General features: G+C 33.3%; 1 protein-coding gene across 2 annotated transcripts; it reads left to right on the forward strand.

Annotated features, from left to right (window-relative positions):
• Positions 1 to 26,108, forward strand: LOC141707899 (callose synthase 7-like). Of its 2 annotated transcripts, XM_074511341.1 has the most exons (42): positions 10 to 403; positions 2,162 to 2,262; positions 2,708 to 2,820; positions 2,913 to 3,000; positions 3,109 to 3,219; positions 3,311 to 3,433; positions 4,136 to 4,225; positions 4,455 to 4,546; positions 4,668 to 4,791; positions 6,351 to 6,485; positions 6,576 to 6,652; positions 6,736 to 6,823; positions 8,504 to 8,626; positions 8,703 to 8,820; positions 9,993 to 10,324; positions 10,400 to 10,452; positions 10,661 to 10,721; positions 11,462 to 11,543; positions 11,653 to 11,702; positions 11,785 to 11,871; positions 12,014 to 12,118; positions 12,895 to 12,989; positions 13,131 to 13,215; positions 13,295 to 13,458; positions 13,895 to 14,018; positions 14,159 to 14,268; positions 14,360 to 14,468; positions 14,553 to 14,704; positions 19,032 to 19,141; positions 19,226 to 19,339; positions 19,428 to 19,496; positions 19,632 to 19,818; positions 19,899 to 20,010; positions 20,147 to 20,269; positions 20,344 to 20,462; positions 20,605 to 20,688; positions 21,696 to 21,808; positions 23,543 to 23,772; positions 24,211 to 25,008; positions 25,102 to 25,152; positions 25,342 to 25,527; positions 25,634 to 26,108. In XM_074511341.1, the coding sequence occupies exons 1-42, from the start codon at positions 229 to 231 to the stop codon at positions 25,871 to 25,873; spliced, it is 5,703 nt and encodes a 1,900-aa protein (XP_074367442.1). In that variant the 5' UTR covers positions 10 to 228; the 3' UTR covers positions 25,874 to 26,108. The 2 variants fall into 2 exon arrangements, 1 of the variants encoding a protein (XP_074367442.1); XR_012569212.1 differs by lacking the exon at positions 25,634 to 26,108 and having other exon boundaries at positions 1 to 403; positions 25,093 to 25,152; positions 25,342 to 25,419.
• Positions 26,109 to 27,260: the final 1,152 nt, after the last annotated feature.

The raw sequence follows: 27,260 nt of genomic DNA on the forward strand, positions 1-27,260 counted from the left end.
AGATTCGAAAAAAGCAAAGATCTTCTTGTTGAGTCGCTGTCAATTCCTTACTTGTTCATCCAGACTCCCTCTCTAATCATTTCATTTTTGCCTCCTTGAACAATCCAAGAATAACACTCCTTTCTCCTAATATATAAATCATCTTCTTATACACACAATTATTATGTTTCTTAGTATACGTATTTTTGGCAATTATTTCCAACATTATTCTTCTAGTGATTGGTACAAATGGCGAGTTCGAGTGGGTCGACGGCCCCTCCTCGATCGTTTTCGAGGCGGATTGAAAATGATGCTGCTGAGGCTGTTGATAGTGAGCTGGTGCCCTCCTCTCTCCCCTCCATTGCGCCTATTCTTCGTGTCGCCAATGAAGTCGAAAACAAAAACGCTAGGGTTGCTTATTTGTGTATGTCCCCCCTATCTATTTGCTAAGCTGTTTTTTAGTTCTAGTACTAATGTACTCTAAATTCAACTCACTACAAAATCACGTTATCTATTGGTGCGCCTATAAATTTGATTAATTATTGGTGAATGTAATGCATAGATTATATGTGCAAGTTTTCATCTATTACACTCACTTGGAAAGATAAATTTTATGTAAGGGTTAATTATCTACCGACTCACCTTTTTCATTCTAATGTATCTTAGTAGATCACCCACAAATTTTTGGTGTCATATGAATCCCTAATTTCAAATTAGGTTACATTCCATTAAGTTTTAATATTATAATTAACGGGAAAGCCGAGTAGGATTATTTTTCTGACTAAGCATGCCAACTTAGTCTGGACTCTGGACCTGCTGATATATAATTTCATTATATCTGATTTGTAGAGTTCACCCATCTCTCTTTTCATTAGAATTCAACCTGTAAATTTACAAATTTCTATAATTTTTATAATTACCGTGGCATACTATCCTAAAGCCCTATCATCACATTGCCAGGTGGACAAAGCCGGTAAGTCCACATCATAAAATTTCACGAAAAATATTTATTTTAACGCTATTTTTTTAAATATTCAACGGAGTGTACCTTATTTTGTGTCAAGTGATTTAAATTAGACCAAAAAATTATCGGTGATCCACTTGATATATTAGAACAAATTAAGTGAGTCAAATGATAATTAACCCTTTATTGTAAATAATGTAATGATAATTCTATGTTGTTCAAAATATAAAAAGTAATAATAATAATAAAAATGAAGTTGCGATATTTTAAGTTATACAAAATATTTTGTACAATTTTAGTTCGGCACGAATTTTGCATCGCGCAGTAGGATTATGGAAAAAACTAATATGTTCTGTACTTTAAGAATTTTTCCTTAGTTTGATGTTATTAAAATTAGCTTGAAATATTTATATTATCTCATTAATACTTGTAATTGAAGAGTAAATTATTTTGGTGTTTAACCTTTGTGCCCCAAAATGTGTATTATGTGAATAATTTATAACTGCTATGATGAAATTGATGGAATTTGAAGAAGGAGCTCTGTAGTTGAAAATTAACTAAAACAACAACATATTTTTTATGTAAGGCAAAGGGGTTGTTTTAAGTTTTCAGTTGCTACTTAATAAATTGGTTCTTAAAGTCCCTAAACAAGAACACATAACAAAATTACTATGTAAAGTACATTTATCATGTTTAGACTGTTAATTTAGAAAGGACTTATTTAGTCAAAAAGGTTCAGTACCTTGTATAGTTGAAATCAGAACTATGACCATTCATAATGTCTACTAGAATAACATCTATTTCCTATAATTAAACCTGAGTTAAAATGTTGACACGTGGACTGCCTTTTCAGTTTGCGCTAAATGAGAAAAATGGAGGAAGTAAAAGATTCTGTCGAATTCTGTACCTAGAAATCAAAGGCAGCAAGTTGCTTGTTTCACTGATTAATTCCTAGAATGTTTGCAGTTGAAATTTTCAATTCACATGTATTACAATGGATTTATGTAACGGACAACAATATTTTTGTATATGTTTTCCTTGATTGATTTTATTGACAAACTGTGTATCATACTTGACAAATTGTGTGCCGTCGCAAGGTTTAAATTTAAACAAGCTTCAGGTACCTACTCATGTAGCCATTATAAAAATGGAGAAATAATCCTTTATAAAGAGCATCATACTTGGTCATGGATATCAAACTGTTTTATTTTGATTTAGGTCGCTTCCATGCATTTGAGAAAGCTCACCATATGGATCCAAAGTCAAGTGGACGTGGTGTTAGGCAGTTCAAGACCTACCTGCTGCATAAACTTGAGAAGGTTGACATAAGAACCTTTTCTTTATCCTAATTTTTTCCATTTTAAATGTTTCTTGGATAGTATCGTGAATGTGATATATTTTAAAAATAAAAATAGTTTCTTGCATCTGTACAATATGTATTATGAGAAATATTTGTATATATGTTGGACCATTGGTACATATAACTTTCTGTATTTGTTCACTTCTCTAGAGTGATTGTAAAAGGATAATATTACTGAGGTTTTGGCTTGTGATTAAGAAGGTTAAGAAAAGCTTGATTTATCTAACATTTATCAACTTTACTTTAATATAAGCTGCAACACAATTCTATATAACAAAAAATACTTCAATATGACATAATGAAGAAAGTTCTTCATGTGACAGCTGATATCTTTAGATGTGGACATATTCTTCCTACACTAAAATTTCAAACTGACGCAACAAACTATGTCCTTATTTTTGTAGGAAGAAGAAGAGGCAAAGCATCAACTTTCAAGAAGCGATCCAAAAGAAATACAGCTATATTACCAGAACTTTTATGAGACCAATATCAGAGATGGACAATATACAAAGAAACCGTAAGCTTGATTACATAATTTAAATGAATATATGATCTATTCAGAGGTGTTGCTACTATCTGTTTAACTTCTTCGAATTCATTATCTTGAAGTGAGGAGATGGCTAAGATTTATCAAATTGCTTCTGTATTGTATGATGTTCTAAAGACGGTTGTACCTGCTTCAAAAATTGATTCAGAGGTTTGTTTTGCATAAGCACTCAAGTACATGTTCTGATGAAAAAACTGTGATACCTGACAATCTATTGGATTAAGACTTTAATAACCTCGACTGAGACTGTTGCTGCAGACCCAAAGTTATGCCAAAGACGTTGAAGAGAAAAAAGAACAATATGAGCATTATAACATTCTTCCCTTGTATGCTGTTGGAGTTAAACCACCAATAATGGAACTTCCAGAGGTTGTCCTATGAAGGGTTATTGAAATGCGATTTTCTGGGTCTATTTAGATATTACAAACCATTACGATTTTTGTTAATTGTCAACATTTAGGTCAAAGCAGCACTTCGAGCTTTACGTGATGTCCAAAATCTTCCGATTCTCAGACCACCTGATGATGGACATAAGTCTGTAAATGATATTCTTGAATGGCTTTCTTCTGTCTTCGGCTTCCAGGTAACCTCTGTTGCATATCTAATTTTCAACTTCCATTCTTTCCCTGCATCTTGCACCTATCACCTAAGGTAGACTTCTAGACAAGCAGGTTTAGTCACTGAAGGACTTCAAAGAAGGAAGTTTCAAGTTCAAGGACCTATCAAGCTGTTGTTCTTACCGGTAGAAAGCCAGCTGTTTGATTGACATTTATTTCTTAAAGATTAAACATCATTCGTAATATTCTCAAATATCTTGAATAGAAATCTGACCACAGTAGAAAGCAATATAAGACTAGGCATACGATAACCAGTAATTTAGTTTTTGAATTGATTAGTAATTTAGTTTTAGTTTGATTAGTAACTTGAATATGTGTAAGGCGCCCCCGCGTGAGAGAGAGAGACAGAGCTCTACCGATTAGAATTACGTTATAAATTAAATAGTTATGTTGTGATGTTATTATCACAAGTAGAGTAACTGATATGATCAAAGGGAAGCTGCCACTATAAACTATGAAAATTGACAATGTATAACTTAACTACCTATTAGTGTTCATTTATAAGACATTCTATCTAGTCTATTATCATTGCTTCTTAGGTAGTAATGATAATAATAAATCTTATTATTGATTATAATTGTATGACTATGGTCACTTCATTTTGCTTGGTATTCTTAAGAAAAAAGCTCATATCAACTGACCGTTTTCTCATCTTTCATGGTTTAAAGAAAGGAAATGTTGCAAATCAGCGGGAGCACTTGATACTTTTACTTGCCAATATTGACATAAGGACTAAAGGATTTGAAAATTATGAACAGGTAAATATACATATAAACAGACACATATGAGTTAACATATAAGAAATGTATATATACATGTGTGTGTGTGTATGTGTGTGTTACATGCAGTCATGCATAAGTTTATTAGTTGGCATCTCTGCGACTCTGCGCGTTTTATGCAATTCCTAATGCAGTTCTACATACTTCTATTATGTTTAGCATTTAATTTATTTTTTATGTTGAAGATTTAATAAGATTCATACTGCAGCTGGACAACAATACAGTACATCATCTGATGGATAAAATTTTCAAAAACTATCGGTCTTGGTGCGCTTATTTGCACCGTCCGGTAAATATAATGTAAGTCCACTCTGTGATCCAGGGAGCTATGTTATATGGAATCATTTCAACACCATATGCTATTATTTTGGTGAACTCAAAATCACATGTTTACTCCCCCCCTCCCTCCTCTTGTTTCCAGGTATCCACAAGGTTCCGATAGGAAACAACTAGAGCTTCTGTATATTGGCCTTTATCTTCTTATTTGGGGGGAAGCATCAAATATTCGATTCATGCCGGAATGCTTATGCTATATTTTTCATATGGTATGCATTGTTTATAATTTGGCAAGTAACAATGAATTTGTTTTGAAGTACCAAACCCAGGTTCTTGTATTCTGTTTAGAAACATGCTCAATTAATAAAAATTAAACAAGCCTTTAACATTTAGCTCTTATAGTAATAAAATTATCCAGCTTATATTTATATTGTCAATCTTTATTTAGTGTAAGCCTTTAACACTCTAGAGCTTCTGTTTGAGTTTCTTATGATTATGGGTTACTCTGTTGACCAGAAGGGGTGAGTGCTGCAAAAAAAATTGTAATTGACACCTGAGTCTTCACAGTTCTACTGTACATCCCTGTAGTTTGTTTGACAATAAGAAACATTCCATCTTCAAACAGAACCAGTGCAATTGTAATCATGAGAGACTTTTACCCTTTGCTTACTGTCTACTAGTCTAGCATTACCCCTCATGTCTTAGTCACAAAAGGTCTATGGTTTCAGCCTTGTCGAAGGCACATGTGTATGGGTTTTTATATTCTTGTAGCAAACTTTTAGAAAAGACAATCCTTGGAAACTTTGTTTCCACAAAAAACTTACATGATCTTGTATAAGAATGTTGCTTAAGAATTCTCCTTTCTCTTGATGTACAACGATGCTCCATTGCTTCTAATATACCCATAAAAGACGATGCAATTTGAAGGCGCTTCTTGGCACGATTAGTATTAGGATTCGAAATCTAATCACTTGAAATCAGGTCACCCAACTCAACCTCTAGAAAATTGCTAGGCACGATCAGCATCAGATTCAAAATTTAATCATTTGATTTCAGGTCACCCAACTTAACCTTCAGAAAATTGATCTCCATTGACCAGAAGAAACATAACATCTGATGTTTGTTGTCAATAGTTATTTATTTGTATAATAGTATTGAGGCTTTGAGGAACTTATGTTTCAGTCAATTGCAATGAGGATAGAACAATTTTTCCCAAGATGCCAAAATTCCTACAAAGTAGAGAAGCTCTTGAAGATCTTTGCCAGAATAACCAGAGAGTGTATTGTGCATCTTCGCATTAAAATGATGTAATTGGCACATTCTTCTGTTAAGACTGGTGAAGTATCAAGTACTACCAATACATAATCGTAGATGCATTTTCTTAATCTGTTCTAACTTTTATAAGAGTCTAGCTTCTTTCACTAAGATTGAGCTTTTGACGTGTACGTAGTTCTTACCTCTAGTTATTCTTTTCTCCGAGTGAGTTATTTGTTAATTGTCATTAATACGTGTTTCTTTCTAATTGCCTAAACACTTTATATATCAATTTTTTGGGAAGAAGAATAACAATTTAGTTCCAAGGGTACCCAACATAATCCATTTTTCAAGTATTCTTTTTTAAGTTCCTTCAAAATGAAGAAGGAATTTAATGTACCTAATTATAAAAATTACGGAACATAAGGTGTTGTCAAATTTGTGATGCCCGGATGTATTTGTGCTCACTGTTAGGGAATAATTAAGATTTGTTAAGTCAATCATTTTTTTTCTTTCTACACTAATTTGAAATTAACCAGTTTGTTTTTATTTTTGTTATTTTTTTTAAAATAAGATGTCGAACGAGATCAATGGAATTTTATTTAGCAATGTCCAGCCGGTAAGTGGAGGTGCATATCAAACAACAATGCGCGGTGAAGAATCATTCCTTCAAAATGTTGTGACCCCAATATATGAGGTCTTGCTTAAGGTAGCACAACTATACTACTATATAACTATTAATTTTCTCCAACAAGGCTTTATTTAAATATTTGATTATATGTATATTTGTGTGCAAAAGGAAGTCAGGAGACATAATAACGGTAAAGCAAGCCATTCAGCATGGAGAAACTATGATGATCTGAATGAATATTTCTGGTAGCAATTTTTTCTTTTTTAAAGAAATGTGGGTTGTTATTTGCTTGAAGATCCGCCATCATTTTCCGGCTATTTCGTTTCAGGACGGACAAATGTTTTAAGCTTGGATGGCCTATGGACTATAAATCAGCCTTTTTTGTGCATTCAGAGGAGAAAATGCCTACTACACCAGTAAATTCATGCAAAAACACATATATAATACACATCAACACAAGTGCATACACACATAAGTATTTAAATCCAGTTGAAATATCTTATGCTTTTTTTGTGGCGCTGATCTATTATCTATTTATTGTGCCAAAAGTGATGTTTTAGAAAATGTGAAAGGAATGCCTCAAGTAGAAATACCCTTAATAAGTTGGAATACAGCCTAGATGAACAAAGAATATAATTATGAGAGTAGTAGGTTTTCAACATGGGGAGAAATAGTATTGGTGTTGAAACTGTGATGCTTTCAATATCATTCAATGTTTAATTTTTTGCTTTATGGAGATGCTGTTGAAGGACTGTTTTTCCACCATCAGTTCTAGCAATTTCCAACACTTTGGATATTGTAGTGTATGGTTTTAGAGTATGTTGTAAATTTTCACTTTCGTGATCCCTAACCTAAAGACAGTGATGCCACGAGACTATCAAGGAGTTCAGTGTCTATGAACTATGAGGACTAATGAAAAATAATAACTGGCCAGGTAGCTGAGAGTAAAAAAACGAGTATTAGAGGTATTAAAAACAATTAGTTAATTAACGATTATTGTAAGGAAATGGAACCAAAGATTTCACTTAAAAAGTTTATTGAGTACCTTCTTCTTTACATGGAAATGGTGGAGAGCAAGTGAGCAACCTAAGACTAAGAATCTTAACTCTTAAAAATCTAAGAGAAGATGTTATATAAGCTTGGAGCAAAGGGATAAGTATCAGTTGTTTGGAAGCCTATCTGTACACCTTGCTCTAATAGTTGTTTCTATAGTTAATCTAATTAGTTGATCTTGATGTTCATAGGTCATTATTTGTGCATGTTAGTTGCAGGCCTATAATGAGCCTTTTAGTCTCCTTTAAGTAGTTCATTTGAGGATCAAAGTAGCTGATAACGTAATTTGAATCTAAGTTTCTAAGTGGCTAAGTTTGATTCCTCTGTTTCGTATTCTACTCATCAGATTCTCTAATCTCCATGCATCTTTTCGTAGTATATAACTGTTCTTTATCTTAATCCGTGTCGGCTGCCTTCCCCTTCAATTTTTCAAAGCAATGTAATCTTGACAAATAATTTTTACAACTTCCAGCATAGTGTGAATAAGGCCGATTCTACTCACTGCCAATCACTTTTGGTTGAATTTAATTCAAATTAATAATATCAACCTTGATGTAAGTTCTGCCTCAGTGATGAGGCAGCTATTCTTTTCCTGTCCATAATTTTTAGTCAAAATACAGGAATCTATATTTTGTTCAATTTGTTCTTAGATCTTGTTTCAATTAGTTTCCTGTCTTGCAGTATTTGCGTCTTGTCACCTTGTTTCATCAAAATAATGCATTTATATTCCTTCATTACAATTTTGTTGCACAAATTATGTCTAGCTGTGAATGATGGTGATCATATGATCAACATAATGACAAAGAAATTCAAGGCTATCCTTTTATGTAGATAAAGTTCAATATGGAACTTTTGGTAGTAAATAAAATGTTTCATAACCTTTGGAGTCTTCTTTAGTCTGTTGCATCTTTCATCTTATTATGTAAATAATGTTCATCAACTGATTTTTTATCTTCGTACCATGTTAAGGTTTTTATTGACATTGCTGAACTATTTTTTACGCCATCTATAATATTCTAAGATATGTATGCATCAACTTGCAGGGAAGTAATCAGGTCATTTCCGGAAAAAGAAAGCCGAAGACAAATTTTGTTGAAGTCAGGACATTTTTGCATCTCTACAGAAGTTTTGATCGTATGTGGGTATTCTTTATATTGTCACTCCAGGTAATTCTAAAACCTCGGTATTTAGTTAAAAAGCATTTACTGCAAATATATATGCTTTAACACCATGTCCTTTCAGGCTATGATAATTATTGGATGGAACCATAATGGATCTCTTGCTGTGATCTTTGAGGAAGAAGTCTTCAAAAACATATTGAGCATTTTTATCACTCTTGCTATCTTAAATTTTCTGCAAGGTATTTGTAATTCTTTACCTCTGCCGTTTTCTTTGATGTAATACATACTCAAGTGGCTAGGAATTTAACACAGAATGGACCGAATACACTAATGATCTTATACACATCGTTTGTAAAAAATCTGCTCGTTTGTAAAAAATCTGCTACGTAAAATCTTTGTAGTAAAAAACTTATGATTAAAAAGGAAGACAGTGCATGTATTGTATGCTCTTATCCTTCATCAGAAGAGATTTGTTTAAAAAAAAATTGACCAAATACAAATAGATAATTTGTGTGTATCAAATAAAATCTTGGAAGTCTCTCGCTGTCTATATAAATATTTATGTTTAAATAACTAACTAAAACCAAATAAACTATATAGTTATTCTAAAGTTGATAATGATTAGATAATCGACAGATTACACTGGCTAGATCTATAATATTTAAATCACATATGCATATACGATATGTGCAAGGAACCTGTAGAAGCATGGGTTACATATCAAAGGTGTCACTCAACTGAAGGTCATATATCAGTTTAATTATTAAACTTAACGGGGTATCATTTGAATCACTAAAATTATAATAAAATATCAAACAGATACCTCAAAATATGTGTTCAAGAATTAAAAATTATTTTATGGAGTTTATATATTTTTCTTAAATTCCATTACAACCCAATGCAAATATATGAATTCTAGTATTTTATGTAATATAGTAAGATTTTTAAAAATTTATCTACTATTTATTTTTATTTTTGTAGTCATTTTCTTTATTTAAATAAAAATAATTAGTAGATAAAATTTTAAAAATCTCACTACATCATCTAAAATACTTTGAATTTATAACTTTTCATTTGGTTGTAATAGAATTTAGGAAAAATGTTTAGAACTCCATAAAATAAATTTTAATCCTCGAGCACATATTTTGAGGTATCTGTTTGATATTTATTATGACATTAGTGACTCAAATGATACCCGTTAAATTTGATGATTAAACTGATATATGAGTTTCAGTTAAGTGACCGCTTTGATATTTAACCCGTAGAAGCACATGCTTTAAAAAATTCAGGGTGGCCCTAGTGTGGCTCTCCCCTTATAATTATATACTAAAAGACTTTCATTTAAGTTCATCTATTACTTATTCATGATAGTTTATCCTTAGAATTTGTCATTCTACCAAATATTGCACAGCAACTCTGGACATAATCCTCAGTTTCAATGCCTGGAGGAGCTTGAAGTGGACTCAGATCTTCCGCTACCTTATAAAATTCTGTGTTGCAGCCTTCTGGGTTGCTCTCCTGTCAATTAGTTATGCGAGATCGTTTCAGAATCCAACAGGAATTATTAAATTCTTTAGTACCTTAGGAGGGAATTGGCGGGACCAGTCATTCTTTAGCTATTGTGTTGTAATATATTTGATACCCAACTTTTTGGCTGTCTTGCTTTTTGTGCTTCCTCCTGTACGAAGATCAATGGAACGTTCAAACTGGCGTATAATTAGTCTTCTTATGTGGTGGGCTCAGGCAAGCACATTAATCTTTTCTATTTTGTGATGAAGTCAGTGTTGCACTATATAATTCATCTATAACGCTTCTCAGCCAAAGCTCTTTGTTGGAAGAGGCATGCATGAAGACATGATTTCCCTTTTTAAGTAAGTAATCAAACTAATTAGTAGGTGTATGGTGTATTATAAGTATGAATGTATTTTTAATTTTGGTGCTTCTCGTTCTAGAAGCAGAGTGCTGCCCCCCCCCAACAAACGCCTCCTTCCTTCCCCAACCCCCCTCTTTTCTGATATTGGCCAATGATATTTTTAGCTTTTATTTTTATCTTGCTAACATATTAACTGTTGCTGTTAGGTACACACTATTCTGGATTACTCTTCTAATAAGCAAGATAGCATTCAGCTATTATGTGGAGGTAATGTCATCTATATTTCATGCTGTTATGTGAAATTCTGTCTGCGGAGTGAAAAAACATGGAAGTTGTGTCATATGCGATCAATATACTAATTATAGTACCGATAATAATCAGCTCACAGAAGAGAACTATTTTTTCCATGTTGCCCTTTTGTTTTAGGAAAATTGAATATTAGTTATCAAGATTAAGTTGCAATCATATGGAGATGACCAAAGATCTTATACAAGTTAGCTTAAGGAATATTACTTGAGCGTGTAGGTTACCGCTGCCTTGAGACCTAAAACACTGATGTATATATATAGAGGCTTGTATTTCTCACCTGTTATTGTCGCTGTCCTTTAGTTTACGTGTTTCTTAACCATGTCTTGTACTGTCTAGTTTGATTTTGAGGCTTGACAAATTATGAAAGCACAGTGTCATTGTGCAGGGAAAGTCAAATTAGTATAATGAATCTCTATGAAAATGGCATTCCTATATGCTTTTTTATGCGAAAAAAGTGTAATTAATGATGAAATTTACAACTATGTGAGTCAAGGTGTGTATTGTTCCTTGGCGCTCCAACTATGTATAAGTTGGGCCATTTTTCTACTCTATAGAAATATCATGGCAGGAACGCTAAAATAACACATCAATATGTTGATTAGTTTTGCAACTGTCCTAGATTACTAGGACAGAACTACTTCCAATGTATCTCGTGCATGTTTTTTTTGTGGTAATCTGTTAATGCCTTTTGTGTCTAGATCCTCCCCTTGGTTGCACCTACAAAGGTGATTATGAAGGTGAAAGTCAGTAACTATGAATGGCACGAGTTCTTTCCAAATGGTAACATTTTAATTCTTTCTGGCTGAAGTCGAGAAGAAGAAAATATTTTGCTTGTTTACTGCAGAATATTTCATCATGGTTAAGCCCCAACTGTTTTAAACTTGATTAGGAACTCGCAATATTGGTGTGGTTATTGTTATATGGACTCCAGTTGTCATGGTAAGTAGTATAGAGTATTTCGGAAAGCGCCTATTTTCATTTGTGATATTAACAAAATACTAATAATGTAATTGTTTTATAGGTCTATTTCATGGACACTCAGATATGGTATTCTATTTTCGCCACCATTGTTGGTGGGATCAATGGAGCTTTCAGCCACCTGGGTGAGGTTAGCTATTAACTTTTGGAACTTTAGTATATTAAACTAAAGAATTATTTCAATGGTAACGATTAAAATCCTTTAGTTAGATTATTTTTCCGTTAAGTCAGATACAAGCATGACTACTGAAATCCTTTAACATTATGATTAGGTTCGGACACTTGGAATGCTGCGGTCTCGATTTGAATCTGTTCCTTCAGCCTTCCGTGAGCGTCTTATTCCATTTTCTAAAGAGATGGCCAGGAAAGAGCATATGGTAACACAATCTCTATTAGAATTCCTCTAATCATTGGGAATTATAATGCAAGTTGGTACCAGTGGGAGTTTTGTTTGCGTAGATTATCCTATTATTGGAACATATGAACAAGACTTTAAATCATATTTGACTCTGTTACCCCGATGCTTCATTTCACTTATAAGTACCGGTGAAGGACACTTGACACTAATTTTAGACCAGAAATTTAAATATATTACTTTCACTCCTCGTTTTGCCTAGTTCTTGTTGCTCCTTGTCCCGAAGTTTTAAAATATTCGTCAAGTCCAACACTTGTACCCGTATCCATGTTGGACACTTGCAGCCAAGTCTGGGTATCAAAGGCATGCAATGCGCGCGCACACACAGTTCGATAACTACGATCTGTTAGGCATAGTAGAGATAATTTTCTAGTCATGCCATTTGAGACTGTTGTTTTGATAAAATTTTCGGCAATTAATCTTGAAAAGTGGGAAAACATTCGTTAAGTATGAAAGAACCCTGTGTCGGTCACAGTGATCCAAGAGAATTCACTACACGTCGAACAGTAAATTGTATATTATTGTCTACGAAAATAAACAGAATTCAGTAATTGTATAAAATCTGGATTCGGTTTAGTATTGAACATATAAAAGTTCATATTCAGTTTAGTGATATAAGCATGGGCTACGGGCTATTTGCACAAACTTTCAGAATTGATTTATACGAATTCTTCTCTTGTTTTTTCTTGTTAAAAATAATTTTCTATAATTTGCATAAACACTTCTTATGTATGTCAGGATGATCCAACGGGAAAAAAGAACTCCGCGAAATTCGCCCAGGTGTGGAATGAATTTATTATTTCTATGAGGATGGAAGATCTGGTTAGCAACAGGTTAGACTTGCCTCCTCCATCATGCATGCATCATTTAATATATGATTTCATTTGTACAGATGATAAAAATGTACTGAGTTTTGTTTATTTATATGTATCGATCTATTTATCTTTGTATTTATCCTTCTTTTAATTTTTTAGAGAAAAAGATCTTCTTCTTGTGCCATATTCATCGACTAGTATTGTCTCTGTTGTGCAGTGGCCTCCCTTTTTGCTTGCTAGCAAGGTGGGGAAATTAAAGTTTTTGTTTTTCATTTAGTTATTCAATGGACTTCTTTTATTTGGCTTCTTGTTTCTTTGTTTAGATTCCGATTGCATTAGACATGGCAAATAATTTCAAGAGCAAGGATGATGCTGAATTGTTTAGGAAGATTACTGCTGATGATTATATGCGCTCAGCAGTTATTGAATGCTACGGAACACTCGGGGAGATACTATATGGCCTTCTCGAAGATGAAGATGAAAAACTGTAAGAATGTTTTAGAGACCTACGTTGGGTCATGTCTTAAGCTGACACCGATTCTTTAATATATATTATAACTAGGAAAACAAATGAACCTCCTACTAAGTAATTGTAATAAAAATGATTTATTATGTTCATGAAGTTATATATATATAACCACATGAAATCTATTAAAATAAATAATTAAATTTCAAATTTTCTGGAAGCACCTTCTTAAATACCTTAAAAACTATATTTCCCATAACATAATGGAAGTGCTTAAGTAGAAATTAACGCATTACAATGTGATCTGAAATCATTATGATAATGTAATAAAAGTATCGACTTTATGCATTGTTACCATTCTTTTTACAAAATCATCCTGTATAGTTGCACACTTAATAAAGCATTACTTTCTAATTATTTTGAAGCATTCGTATCACGGTTTTTGTTTCTCCCGCAGGATTATTAGGCAGATTTGCCATGAAGTAGATGTTAGCATTAAACAGAGAAAATTTTTAAGTGAGTTCCGGATGAGTGGTTTGCCTCTACTCAACAATAAGCTGGAGAAGTTCTTAAATCTCTTGGTAAAATGTTTGTTATGGCTGACATGACTATAAATTCAGTTTTTTGTATTTATAGTTATAAACTCTCTCTTTTTTTTTTCTAGAATTTCTGACCGCTGAAAGTTTACCAAATAATCGGGCATAATGTTGTATATTTGCAGCTAAGCAATTATGATGCTAATGATATAGAGTCATACAAATCCACAGTAATTAACATTCTCCAAGATATTATGGAAATTATCACCCAAGATGTTATGAATAATGGACATGAGTAAGTGTTGTATTCCGACAAACTAGTGGTTATTAAATTAAGTTTGAGGATCACTAAAATTTGTTCGTGACTTAGCTTCCTCTCATTACAGAATTCTTGAAAAGTCTCATCAAATTGACATACATAATGAACATGATAAAAAGCAGAAGTTTGAAAAGATAAATATTCACCTTGCAAAGAATCAAACCTGGAGAGAGAAGGTACGTATTCATAAACTATAATAGTTGATTCTACAGTATCTTTATGAATGTCTCTTCAAAATCCTTCTTTTTTGTTTTTTATAGGTTGTAAGGCTTCATTTGCTTCTCACAGTTAAGGAATCGGCAATAAATGTGCCTATGAATTTGGAGGCACGTCGTCGCATCACCTTTTTTGCAAATTCCCTGTACATGAAGATGCCAAACGCTCCAACAGTTCGTGCTATGCTTTCCTTTAGGTTAGTTCATTGTAACTCATAGCTCCTACTCATGTCTTCTTAGACATCTTATTCCTAATGTTATTGATGCTAACATTCGATCTACCGTCTAGGGAATTTTTAAACTAACTATAATTTGACATTTACTTGAGAACAAAAAAAATCAATAATATTTATACAACTCTCAAAATAAAGTTATGCAAACAGGAGTCTACACTCAATGTATCATGTATGTCTCTTAGTTAGAATTAAGTCGTCTTTCTCTTTAATCAAGATTATAAAAGTTAAATGATATGCAATCAAATGATATCATCACGCTCCAAATCTTCCTTTGCCTCACAATTACGCTTCTCGTGGCTAGAAATAGGTGGACTATCTCCTAGATGATTACCTCCTATCATAAATAGATAAATCAAAATTCTTGTTAAATTCTTAAGTCATTCAATTTAATCTAAATCTGATTTTTTAAATTATTTTTGTTAGAAATAGATAAAGGTAATCTTTTTTTATAGATCATAAAAATAAATAGTATCAATTCAAAATTTCTTCTCAAGTTTATAAGAATTTGGTCGCCAAGATGATAAACATAAGCAATTCATTTATGCTCAAATGACTCAATTTTTTTCAATAAAGAAAATACAACTTGATCGTAAAGCATTTCAGTAATCTGTGTTAAAAGCAATGTCACTTACACTACTCTCATACATTTCACAACTTGCAATCAAATAAGTCGCGTATGAAACATAACAATTATTACATGTGTTATATACATAAATATTTCAGTAATGCGCCTATTAGTTAAAAGATAAAAATTTCCACTGTTTTTATATTAGAGGTTTGTTATATTGATCTCCCCATAACTAAATATGTTTGAGGTTTGTTATATTGATCTCTTTGGGCTCAGGAATTCATATATAACTTAAGTGACGCAATAAACGCCTTTTCTATTCTTTTACTAACAGTTTATGTAATGGATTTCATTCGCCTTACACGTTGTGCTCAAGATCATGATTGCAAAATAGACTTATGCGCCTTGCAAAGAGAAGAGATTATAACTCATGCAGCTTATTTAGGAGGTTGATCGTTATGCGTTTACCTATACCTTAAATGTTTGTGCGGTTTTTTGCTCTTTTACTCCGCAGTTTATCCGGGTACTACTATGCAAATGTGTTTTTCTCTTGAACAACGCCCGAATTAGTGACGCCCGAAATACTGATTTCCTACAACATTTTTTTTAAATTCAACCAAGAAACATGTGCAAAAAAATAATAAAATGAAGTAAAAATGATACAAATATCGGTTCGGTGCGCAATCCAAACTCTTTCAGGATAAAGAATAAATCCGGATCCTAAATTTCAGGTTCGATAAAATCCTCAGGTCGGATTTCCAGCAAATCGTATTTTTTGTCATATATATTCAATTATCCCTTATTCCTTCACGCTTTCGCTTTCAGATTCCATATTTCTTTAAAGCACCTCACGCTTTATAAACTAAACTTTGTCTTTAAAATCTAATAAAAAGTGTATCAATTGTGAGTTTCCATTAGGTTGGGATGTGTCCGGAGTTTCTACGTAGTGGAAATGTGCTTGTCAATATTTACCTAGTGTACACTGAATTTATCTCTCTAACAACTTAGATTCCACATTAGATGATCAACTCTTCAAAAACTTTCATGTCGTCTTATTTGATCCTAAATGAGAACTACATAAGAATAATTAATTTGTTATGAAACATGGGTTGTGATTGTAAAATTGATTCAATTTATTACAATTCTGTATCTACAGTAATCATAAGTCGTTGTACATAATACATTTTTTATACTTACATTAAATTCCATGGTATTCATTTTAAAAGTTTGAATCATATTTTGGTTCATAATTGAAAACTTTGTTATCCATGAACAAATACTCGTTTTAGTAATATTAAAAAAAATATTTACATTAAATATATAGTTTTCATTTCAAATTCCGTTCCACATTTTGGTTCATCATTCAAAAACTTTGTTATCCATGAATAAATACTCTTTGTAGTAGTAATAAAAAAAGATTCTCCTTCTCTTAGCAAGTTATATTCTAGTATGCTCCTTTAAAGGAGGCAAAAAACATGTGAATGCCGCACATGACTCAGCCTTCACCACTAGGCTAGGTCATCTGCAAGATATACTCAACTATGCATAATCAAATTAGTTAATCTTTATGATTTTGACTATTTTGTTTCCCAATCAAATTGTTTTTTCATCTATCTTTCGTGTGCACAATAATTTCATTAGATTTCTATCTTCTATACACAACATTATCAACTTGTTTTTAATGAATCGATTTGTGTGTAAGACGTTACTTGCATACATCTTTGGGGGGGAGGGTTTCCACATTTTAACATAATTTCTATTAATAGTAATTAAATTTTAAAATTATTTTTTCCAAGTATGATATATGATGATTCTTAACATTTATTTCTGCAATTATATCATTTTATTTCTGTGAACTGTTATTTATAAATATTAATATACATCATATATACTTGAGTTTCAAAATTAATATTAATTGTCAGCCTTTAAAATATTATATTTTGGGATTGTTTACTATAATAAAGATTTTCGTGTTCAGTTTATTTTATTATTTCTCCTTATGTTTTGTCAATTTTTATTTCGTTTTAAATTTAAATAGATTTCGAGGTTTGATCCAATAATGTGAAGCCCTAATGGATTAGATTTTGATTGTGCTATTAAAAAACCGACAACGATATGATTCGAATCTAACCAAAATTTAAATGGATATGGATATGAATTTAATCAGATGCTTCCATGCCAGATGTGGATTATCTATGAATATTTGATTGGACTTTGAATTGAGGATATAACACATCTTGAAGATAAGTTTCAATTGGTAGTGGTATAGTACCACAATCATGACAATTAGGATACAATTAAGATAAATGAACATACCGCATCGAAATCCAAAAGAATATGATCTAAAATATTGTGGATGTACATATATATTTAATAGTTTGTTAGTCAACATAACTTTGTACATCAAGGAGCCAAGGGAAACGTCAATTACCAATATCGAGAAATTGGTGAATTGTTACCAAGCTGTTACAATCGTGTGAAGTCAGATCTATTAACGTGCCATATCATTTTTTTTTGAAGAATCAGACAATAAGAGGAGACAGTGAACCATTAAACACCATGATTCAAGATGATCTTGTTCATGGTTAATAAAAGGAAAACTTATTTTTTGAATTGGGCCTCCAATTCGGAATTTCACAATATAAGATTTGTATGTAATTGATATGTTCTTAAGATAAACTGTTTAGTGCCTTTGGTTAGACCAAACTCCAAGTTATCATATCTTTGTTTGGATTTCAACTAAAGTTGATGTTTGAATCTACAGATATATAAAATTGATCAAATGAAACCAGTATTAGAATAGAAACCAAAAACTAGTGATCGTTATAGTTATAGTTGGTGACCATTAGCTAATATATTCGTAAATTTCCAACTGTTGTCCCCCGCATTTCCCCCTCATTTAGTAGTTAATAGTAGTTAAGAGTATGTAATAAGTGATCGCTTGTAACTTAGTGACTTAGTGATCGACACCAAATTCTCAGTATACAAATTATACAATTTGATAATCTTATAGCTTAACTATTTCTATATATAGTGATTGTTTGTATGAAATTTAGTAATTGTAAAATATTTCTAGTATCTGGCCTATGTTAGTTTCTAATTAAAGCAGTGCCCTGTATATATGTGTTTCAGATAAACAAATTGAATTTTGGCGGTAAAGATATCCAACCAATGTATGTTAAATCAAATTAAATGATCTCAGATCCTTTATGAAAATTTATCTTAAGTTCTACAATTTTCATGATTGTTGCTTCAGCATCAATTTACTGCTTTAGTGCTTACATGCAAGGTTATCACGGCGCCAAGTCGACCCTCGAAGCCTGAGTACCTTCGTGAAGACTAGTCGACAAGTCGTCCGACTAGTCGTAAAAAGTCGACAAAGTGTTCATTATACGTATAATTACTAGATTTAATATATAATATATTTGAACACGTTAATTTTATAATTTAGATCAAAAGTAATAGAATAATTAGTTCAAAATAAGCATGGTACATCACAATTATGGTTATGAAGCCCCCAAGTCGGGCTACGAGACTCTTGGGTGACCTTCACGTCAACTAGTCGACGACAAGTCGGGCTTGGAGACTTTTGGCTAGTCGCTGACTAGTCGTCGACTAGTCGTCTTCGTGATAACAATGCTTACATGCCCTTAAAAAATATAGTAATAGTTGCATTCTTTAATAGCATGAATCACTTATTATTCTAAGTTTCCTTGTTAGTGTTTTGACTCCATATTTCAAAGAAGATGTTCTTTATTCCGAGGAGAAGCTCAACAGAGAAAATGAGGATGGAATATCAACTTTGTTTTACCTGAAAAAGATATATCCAGGTATTTTGACTTTGATTCTTGAACAGGCCCGTCTTAATTTATAAAGTGTGAAGAGCTTAACTGCCTAAATTTCCTGTAAAATAGATGAGTGGAAGAATTTTGAAGAGCGGATGGAAGATCCAAATTATTCAAGCAAAGACAGGACGGAATCCACACGTCATTGGGTTTCATACAGGGCTCAAACACTTTCTAGAACAGGTTTGAAAAGAAAACAATGCATGCAATCTATCTTTTCCATCAGACTAGCTTTCAAGTTTTAAAGCTTTTTGTTTTTATTACTCTCCAGTAAGAGGGATGATGTACTATAAGCAAGCTCTAAATCTTCAGTGTTTCCTGGATTATGCTGAAGATGATGGTAAGTGGTTTCTATCATAATTTTGTGTTTACATTCTATATTGATACTTTCGCCTCCTATATCCAACTAGCAATATGTTGACGCCAAGTAGGACCAGGCTATTGCTATTGATTGATCACTCATGCTTTTTTGCAGCTATCTTTGGTGGCTACCAGACTATAGATATGAACAAGGAACATAAAAATCTCGTGGATCGTGCCCAGGCATTGGCAGATTTGAAGTTTACATATGTTGTTTCCTGTCAGGTCTATGGTGCTCAGAAAAAATCCAGTGATAAGGAAGATCAGAATAGTGCTGCCAACATTTTAAATCTCATGCTAACGTAGTTCACATTGGCTTTTGGATAATTATTCTGCAGTACATAGGAAGTTGACTGTAATATTAATCGATGGTAAATTTCAGGTATCCGTCTTTACGTGTTGCATATATTGATGAAAGAGAGGAAACATACGATGGAAAATCAAAGAAGGTTTATTACTCTGTTTTAGTCAAGGGAGGAGACAAGTTAGATGAGGTAAATAGTATAACAAAAAAGGAAAAAAAAATCAGAAAATGATTTGCATGATAGCTATAATGACAATAATATACTGGTTTCTCCTCTTGCACTCATTATATAATGGTGAAATTTTACTAATATATTATAATATCAGGAAATATATCGCATCAAACTTCCTGGTTCGCCAACTGAAATTGGTGAAGGGAAGCCTGAAAATCAAAACCATGCAATCATTTTTACCCGTGGAGAAGCCTTGCAAGCCATTGACATGAATCAGGTAACTGTATTGTTTCTGTTTTACCTTTTGTATGTAACCACCTGCTTGCCAAGTGCCTAACAGCTTGCATTTAGGATAACTACTTCGAGGAAGCTTTTAAAATGAGAAATGTATTGGAAGAATTTCATAAGACTCATCATGGACAAAGAACTCCGACGATATTGGGATTGAGAGAGCATATTTTTACCGGAAGGTTTGATTACTCATTATATCTCATGTCATGAAAATAATTTGCTGGATTTGTATTGTTCTGCTATGTTTAAATGGAAAAATTATACAAGAGAGATTTCAAAGTCGTAAGGTATATTTTGATGAGGTGCCTTTATATATTTCAGTGTTTCATCTTTGGCTTGGTTCATGTCCAATCAGGAAACTAGTTTTGTAACTATTGGCCAAAGAGTATTAGCAGACCCACTAAGGTATGCCCTTCTTTCCTTCTCTATGGATTTTGTTATGCAGTGCAAGCAACATTTCATGTTTTTTCACTCATATGTGTGCACCCATCGCGATTTTTTTTGTGTTGATGGGAATAGAAATAATGTATTGATGTATGAAACGTATGCAGGAATAGGATAATTTTGGACTCTACTGGTTTAAGCAACTAAAAGTTAACTTCATCTGACCCTATAGTTTGTACCAAATACACACACACACACAAACACATATATATATATGTGTGTGTGTGTGTGTGTGATCAAATCCTTTGCTGGCATATTGTTTCACAATTGGTGGTCTCTTAAACCTCGTTTTCCATGCTTCTGTAAGAAAAGGGACATACTCAATTATCCTGCTTAGAGCAGGCCCTGAGGAGGGCAGGATGTACGCAGCCTTACCCCTATTTCCATAGAACAAAGAGCATGTTTCCAGAAAATGACCCCGGAAAAGCTGGATGAATCGAACCAATGAGCTTTAGTTGGGAACCTAACCACCAAACTTTAAAATTGTATCCACAACCAATTTTAGGAGATATTGTGTCTCGATGTTGTTTTTAACTTTTTTTAAGTTGCTCTTTATGTTATAGGATTGTGCTAAGTAGGGTGTTATGTTACTGAAATTTAAATATCGTGGACACTGCTTTGTGAGTAATATTCCCAGAACCAATATCGTTGACCAAGTAGGTTATTTATAGTAATATTTGCATAAAATGTTAACTATGATTTCCAGGGCACCGAACCAATAATGTGTAATCTAAATGTTCTCACCATCTAATGTACTATGAATTCGAGTACTTCTTTTCCGCTCTGTAATCCCTTAATTCTGATAATTGATCATAGGCTGCTTGAACAATCTTTCATCTGAAGTGTGAACTGTACCTGTACTTGTGATTTCTAACTTTGGTGATTTTTTGGCTCTATAGTACATTTTAAAATAAATTAATAATACTTCTTTGTTCTAAATATCTAAACTGCATGTTCTTGTTACACAGAGTACGGTTCCATTATGGACATCCTGATATATTTGACAGAATTTTTCATATAACAAGGGGTGGCATAAGCAAAGCTTCAAAAAAGGTTAACTTGAGTGAGGATATATTTTCAGGTAAACCTCATCTTAATCTATATTTCAATGGCGTAATGACCTTTTATCCCTTCAAGTATAGACAGCTATACCCATAGAACCTTAAACTTTAAAAGCGTTCCTTTTCGCCACTCGGGTATCAAATATATACCTTTTAACCATTTTTCCTATTTTTATTCCATTAATACCCTTACAAGATTAATATATCCCTTAAAGTATTAATGTACCCCTTAGCCCTTCAAATATAGATCAGTGTACTCATAAACCCCTAAATTTTAAGTTCTACTTCAGAAAGTTATCATATGGACCCGGATTCAATCATTTTTGAGTTCACTTCCATGGGATTACTGATACCCTGGGAGAGGGTGGCATGAGAATTCTTAAAATGAGCTACAGAGTAAATGAAAGTCCGAGGGGAAGATCTTCAGAAGTTAAGCATAATAAAACGAGTCAAACAGTGGATAGCCCATGTGTTACTATTCCAATGAAACAAAAATAACGTAAGAAGTTGGACATGTAGAACATGTATTTAGTTGAGAAACAACAAGGAATGATAAATTGAAGACCCAAAAGATAACGCCCAAAGTTGTTGAAGTATTGGCAAACCTGAAGAGGCAGGCTTGCTCCAGACCACTGAGTAAGATTTGTCTGCACTTAAAATTTAACGAAAAGTTAGTAGGAAATCTATTAATATGAAGGATCAGCTGAAGGCACTTCCAGTTCCAGATCAAATAGTGTCAAAAGATAATAGAAATAGGCCACTGCATACAAAGAACGTAACTCTTCTAAATCTAGAACATTTTGTTAGGTCCAAATCTTCCTTAGAATTCACATATTACAGTCTAAGCAAAGTATGGAACGCACCTTGTATCTCAGAATGAGCACGCGGGCATAAGAAAAGGAAGACGAAAGCCATTCCCCAGGCCAAAAGGTGCCTTGCTTGCCAGCTTCTTCGTCAATTTTCTCCACAAGAGCTTCTTCGTCAATCTTCTCCACAAGACCAGACTTAGTTGATGACTTGTCCTCAGACGAGCGCCATGTTTTGGAAGGGCCACATGGAAACCATGAACAAGAACGACATCCAGATTAGGAATATCTAATCTTTTGCTACATTCTCCATCAGCAGTAGACAAATTATTATCATTTACCACTCCACCAAGAGGCTTATCCCCACTGTCAACATAATCACCATCACCACTTGTTCTAGAATCTTGTTTCTTGGTAATTCATATATTTTCTCAGGACACTTCCAGTGCAGCTTTTCAGGATTGATCAAATAGATCATGTCAGTAAATTGAGAACAAGTATTCTTTTTGTCTGACATATCATCATTTACAGAATCTTTGACATTTAGATCATTGCAAAGAACATTTAATAACATCGCTCAGGCATAACTTTGAGTTTTCAGGTCATTGGAACCAGTTATTTTACCATTAGCACAATTTTCAAGCCATTCACGCCATGTTTTATCCTCTACATTCGGTAGAACTTAAAGTTTCAGAGTATGTAGGTATACTGGTCTATACTTGAAGGGTTAAGAGGTACATTAATACTTTAAGGGCTAAGAGGTATATATATCTTGTAAGGGTATTAATGGAATAAAAATAGGAAAAAGGGTTCTTAGGTATGTTTTTGATACCCGAGTGGCGAAAAAGAACGCTTTTAAAGTTTAAGGATCTATGGGTACACCGGTCTATACTTGAAGGGCTAAAAGGTCATTAAGAGTTGTCATTCACTGATAGGAATGTTCTTCAGGTTACAATTCCATTCTACGGGGTGGATACATAACACATCATGAATATATACAAGTTGGAAAGGGCCGTGATGTGGGGATGAATCAAATATCCCTTTTTGAGGCTAAGGTTGCAGGTGGGAATGGCGAGCAGACGCTCAGTCGTGATGTCTATCGACTTGGACGACGCTTTGACTTTTATAGGATGATGTCCTTCTACTTTACCACAGTTGGCTTCTACTTCAGCAGCATGGTATACTTCAATAATTTTACATTAGTTAATTGTACATTATCCCCCCTCCCCTCTTTAAACCCCTAGAACAACACACACACATAAAAAAGGTGACTGGGTGATTGTGTTTCAAATTTAACTCTTATGATAGAAATTTCCACTTCCTTGGATTGTTTATTGTTAATGCTCTGGATAAATTTGAATTCTCGCAAAGATAACAGCATGTATGGTATTGACATCCCGTTCAACATTGTATATTGTTAAAACCAACAGTTTCTAGGTTGGATGCAATATCATGTATGTGTCTCTAAGCTAAGATTTTCTAATTAGAACCTAATATTGGGTTTTAAAGATTTGATTCCTCGTATTAAAGCTGTAGTACTTAGTTTCTATAGTATTTTCTATCAAATTAATACACTTAAAATGTACTTTGTATGAACTACAAACTCATTTTTTCAGGTAACCGTGCTTATAGTATATGTATTTTTATATGGTCGCTTATATTTGGTTCTGAGTGGATTGGAAAAGAGGATTATAGACGATCCGAATCTTCGCGTAAGCAAATCCCTGGAAGATGCTCTGGCCCCCCAGTCCGTCTATCAGCTGGGTTTGTTGCTTGTACTACCTATGGTCATGGAAATTGGTCTTGAAAGAGGCTTTGGTACTGCGGTGGGTGATTTTATAGTCATGCAGCTTCAGCTGGCAAGTGTGTTCTTTACATTCCAGCTAGGGACAAAAGCCCACTATTATGGGAGAACTATTCTTCATGGTGGTTCTAAGTACCGAGCTACGGGACGTGGATTCGTTGTTTTCCATGCAAAATTTGCTGAAAATTACAGGATGTACTCCCGTAGCCATTTTGTGAAAGGACTGGAGATGGCTATTTTGTTAATTATATATCAAGTCTATGGAGAATCATATCGTAATTCAAGCCTGAACATGTTTGTCACTCTATCAGTGTGGTTTTTAGCAGCATCCTGGTTGTTTGCTCCTTTTGTCTTCAATCCTTCTGGATTTGACTGGCAGAAAACAGTGGATGATTGGACGGATTGGAAGAGGTGGATGGGAAATCGTGGTGGTATTGGTATATCACTTGATAAAAGTTGGGAGTCCTGGTGGGATGACGAACAAGAACATTTAAAACACACAAGCATAAGGGGTAGAGTGCTCGAGATAATCCTTGCTCTCCGCTTTTTCATTTACCAGTATGGGATTGTATATCACCTTGACATTGCTCATGAAGATAAGGACTTAATGGTACCTTTTGTTTCTTTCTCTATCTAGATTTTATTTTTCTATATCATGCACATAATGCGGCCATCAAAGAATTCTCTAATATAGGTTCTGTAGGTTTATGGACTTTCTTGGTTTGTCATGGCAACAATTCTTTTGGTCTTGAAGGTATATATGATTACAGTTTTTTTTAGCCTGTATGCTAAGTTTAGTGATGCAAGCATGTCACTTTTTAGTCACTGTCTATATGGAAAGTGACAGGGATTTTGATGTGTAATGTCATTTCACATATTGGCAATACCCAGTGAATCTCAGATAAATGATGTTTATAATATCTAATTATCTGTGTACCTCCAGCTTTTATCAACAGGCAGACGAAAATTTGGTACCGATTTTCAACTCATGTTCAGGATTGTGAAGGTGCTTTTGTTCTTTGGGTTCGTCACAGTCACAACTATATTGTTTCTAGTATGTGGACTGACTGTAAGTGATGTGTTTGCTGCTATCCTTGCCTTTGCACCTACAGGATGGGCTATTATCCTGGTTAGTATAAGTTCTGTGCCAATTTTTATCAATGTCTGGTGCAAGTTTTCAACCAAAAAACTCAAAGATGCAATTGATCGACAATCTTTTGTTCTTCCTTTCACAGATTGGTCAAGCGTGCAAACCTTGTTTGAGGCGTATAGGATTCTGGAAGTCGATAATGGAGTTGGCGAGAGCATATGAATGTGCAATGTCAGTGTTAATATTTATGCCCGTAGTTGTTTTATCCTGGTTCCCTTTTGTCTCAGAATTCCAAACAAGGTTGCTCTTTAATCAAGCTTTTAGTAGAGGTCTCCAAATTTCTATGATTCTGGCAGGAAAGAAAGAGGATAAATCATCCACTTGAACTTTGTAGTTAATATTCACTATCCATTTGTGAAAGATAATGTTGCTGTCCTCTGACTGTGAAGTAAAAGTATGAGTTCAAACTAACTAATTTGGCTATCTGTGCGTGTGTGGTAATTTGGCTATGTCTGGGGCAACACTCCAATGTGGAAACATGTAGGATTTAAACATGTGTACCACTCATTTGTAATTTCATAACATACAATTTAGAATTAAAATCATAACATACAACACAAGTTCGAGTGTGTACCTTCTGCGGTGTCCTATTTGATGGAAGTATTGCCGGCAACTCTATTAACATGTACGCACATACTGCATGTGTCTGGATGTGTATATGCGCTTTTACGAGCTTCAGTTAACCGAGCAAGCATAGTAGATACTAGTCACAAGTGTTGTGCAGATTTAACCCAGGACACCCCTCAGACAAATTTGTAATTTTCAATGATTCGGCGTTAGGACAAGCAAAACGACCGTACATCTGTACCTTTTTGGTGAAACAAAACACCAAAATATGTGAAACACAAATGTACCAAATTACCGAACTCACCTTACTTAATTTCACTCTTCTAATTTCTAATATTATTTATTTATATATACACTTTCAGTTCTTTGGGATTACTAATTTTATATATGATATTATTTCAATCTCGATCCGCACGTCTTATCAACTAGTAATCTCTAATTGTCTTCAAAACTATTAATTATATGTGATTGAATTGATAACGCAAACTCTTCTGACTTATTTGGGGTTTCTTAAAAAATATAACTTATAACTTAAAGTTTAAATGTGTCATATAAGTGATATGAACCTCGTAACTTATAAGTTATTAAAGTGTTTGGATAATTTTTTCCTATAAGTTGATAATGTGTTTGGTAAATTATATTCTCTCATGTTAGTGTTTGTGCCCTAAAGATAACAATATGATATTTTAGTTTAAGACATTATGATTATTAATGTTTATGTTTTATTGATTATTCCCTTTATAATTTATTAATTCTTAATTTACTGCGATATAAATGTTAAATTAATAAATGTCCTTGTAATATGATATGCAATACTATATCTCTAAATACGTGAGTTAAAAATGAGATTTTGAGAATGGTATCAATATTCGTAAAGGTCTCTAGTCGAGTATTATTATTAAGGGACAATAATAATGCATTAAGACTGATGTATTTGTTGACTGATGATCACATTTCATTAATCATAGGATGATGATACTAAAGTGAAAAACACATGCAGATGTATATGTATTGGACATACCCAACGTGAGATTTTACATGTCTGTTGTATAATAAGTGATTCTCACAGTGATAATGATGTAATGGTCCTTAGACCTGAAGTCATTATATTTCTATACGAGAATTAATATACATTTATTCCATTA

The sequence above is a fragment of the Apium graveolens genome, chromosome 2 (genome assembly GCF_009905375.1).
Source record: "Apium graveolens cultivar Ventura chromosome 2, ASM990537v1, whole genome shotgun sequence".
Classification (NCBI taxonomy): Eukaryota; Viridiplantae; Streptophyta; class Magnoliopsida; order Apiales; family Apiaceae; genus Apium; species Apium graveolens.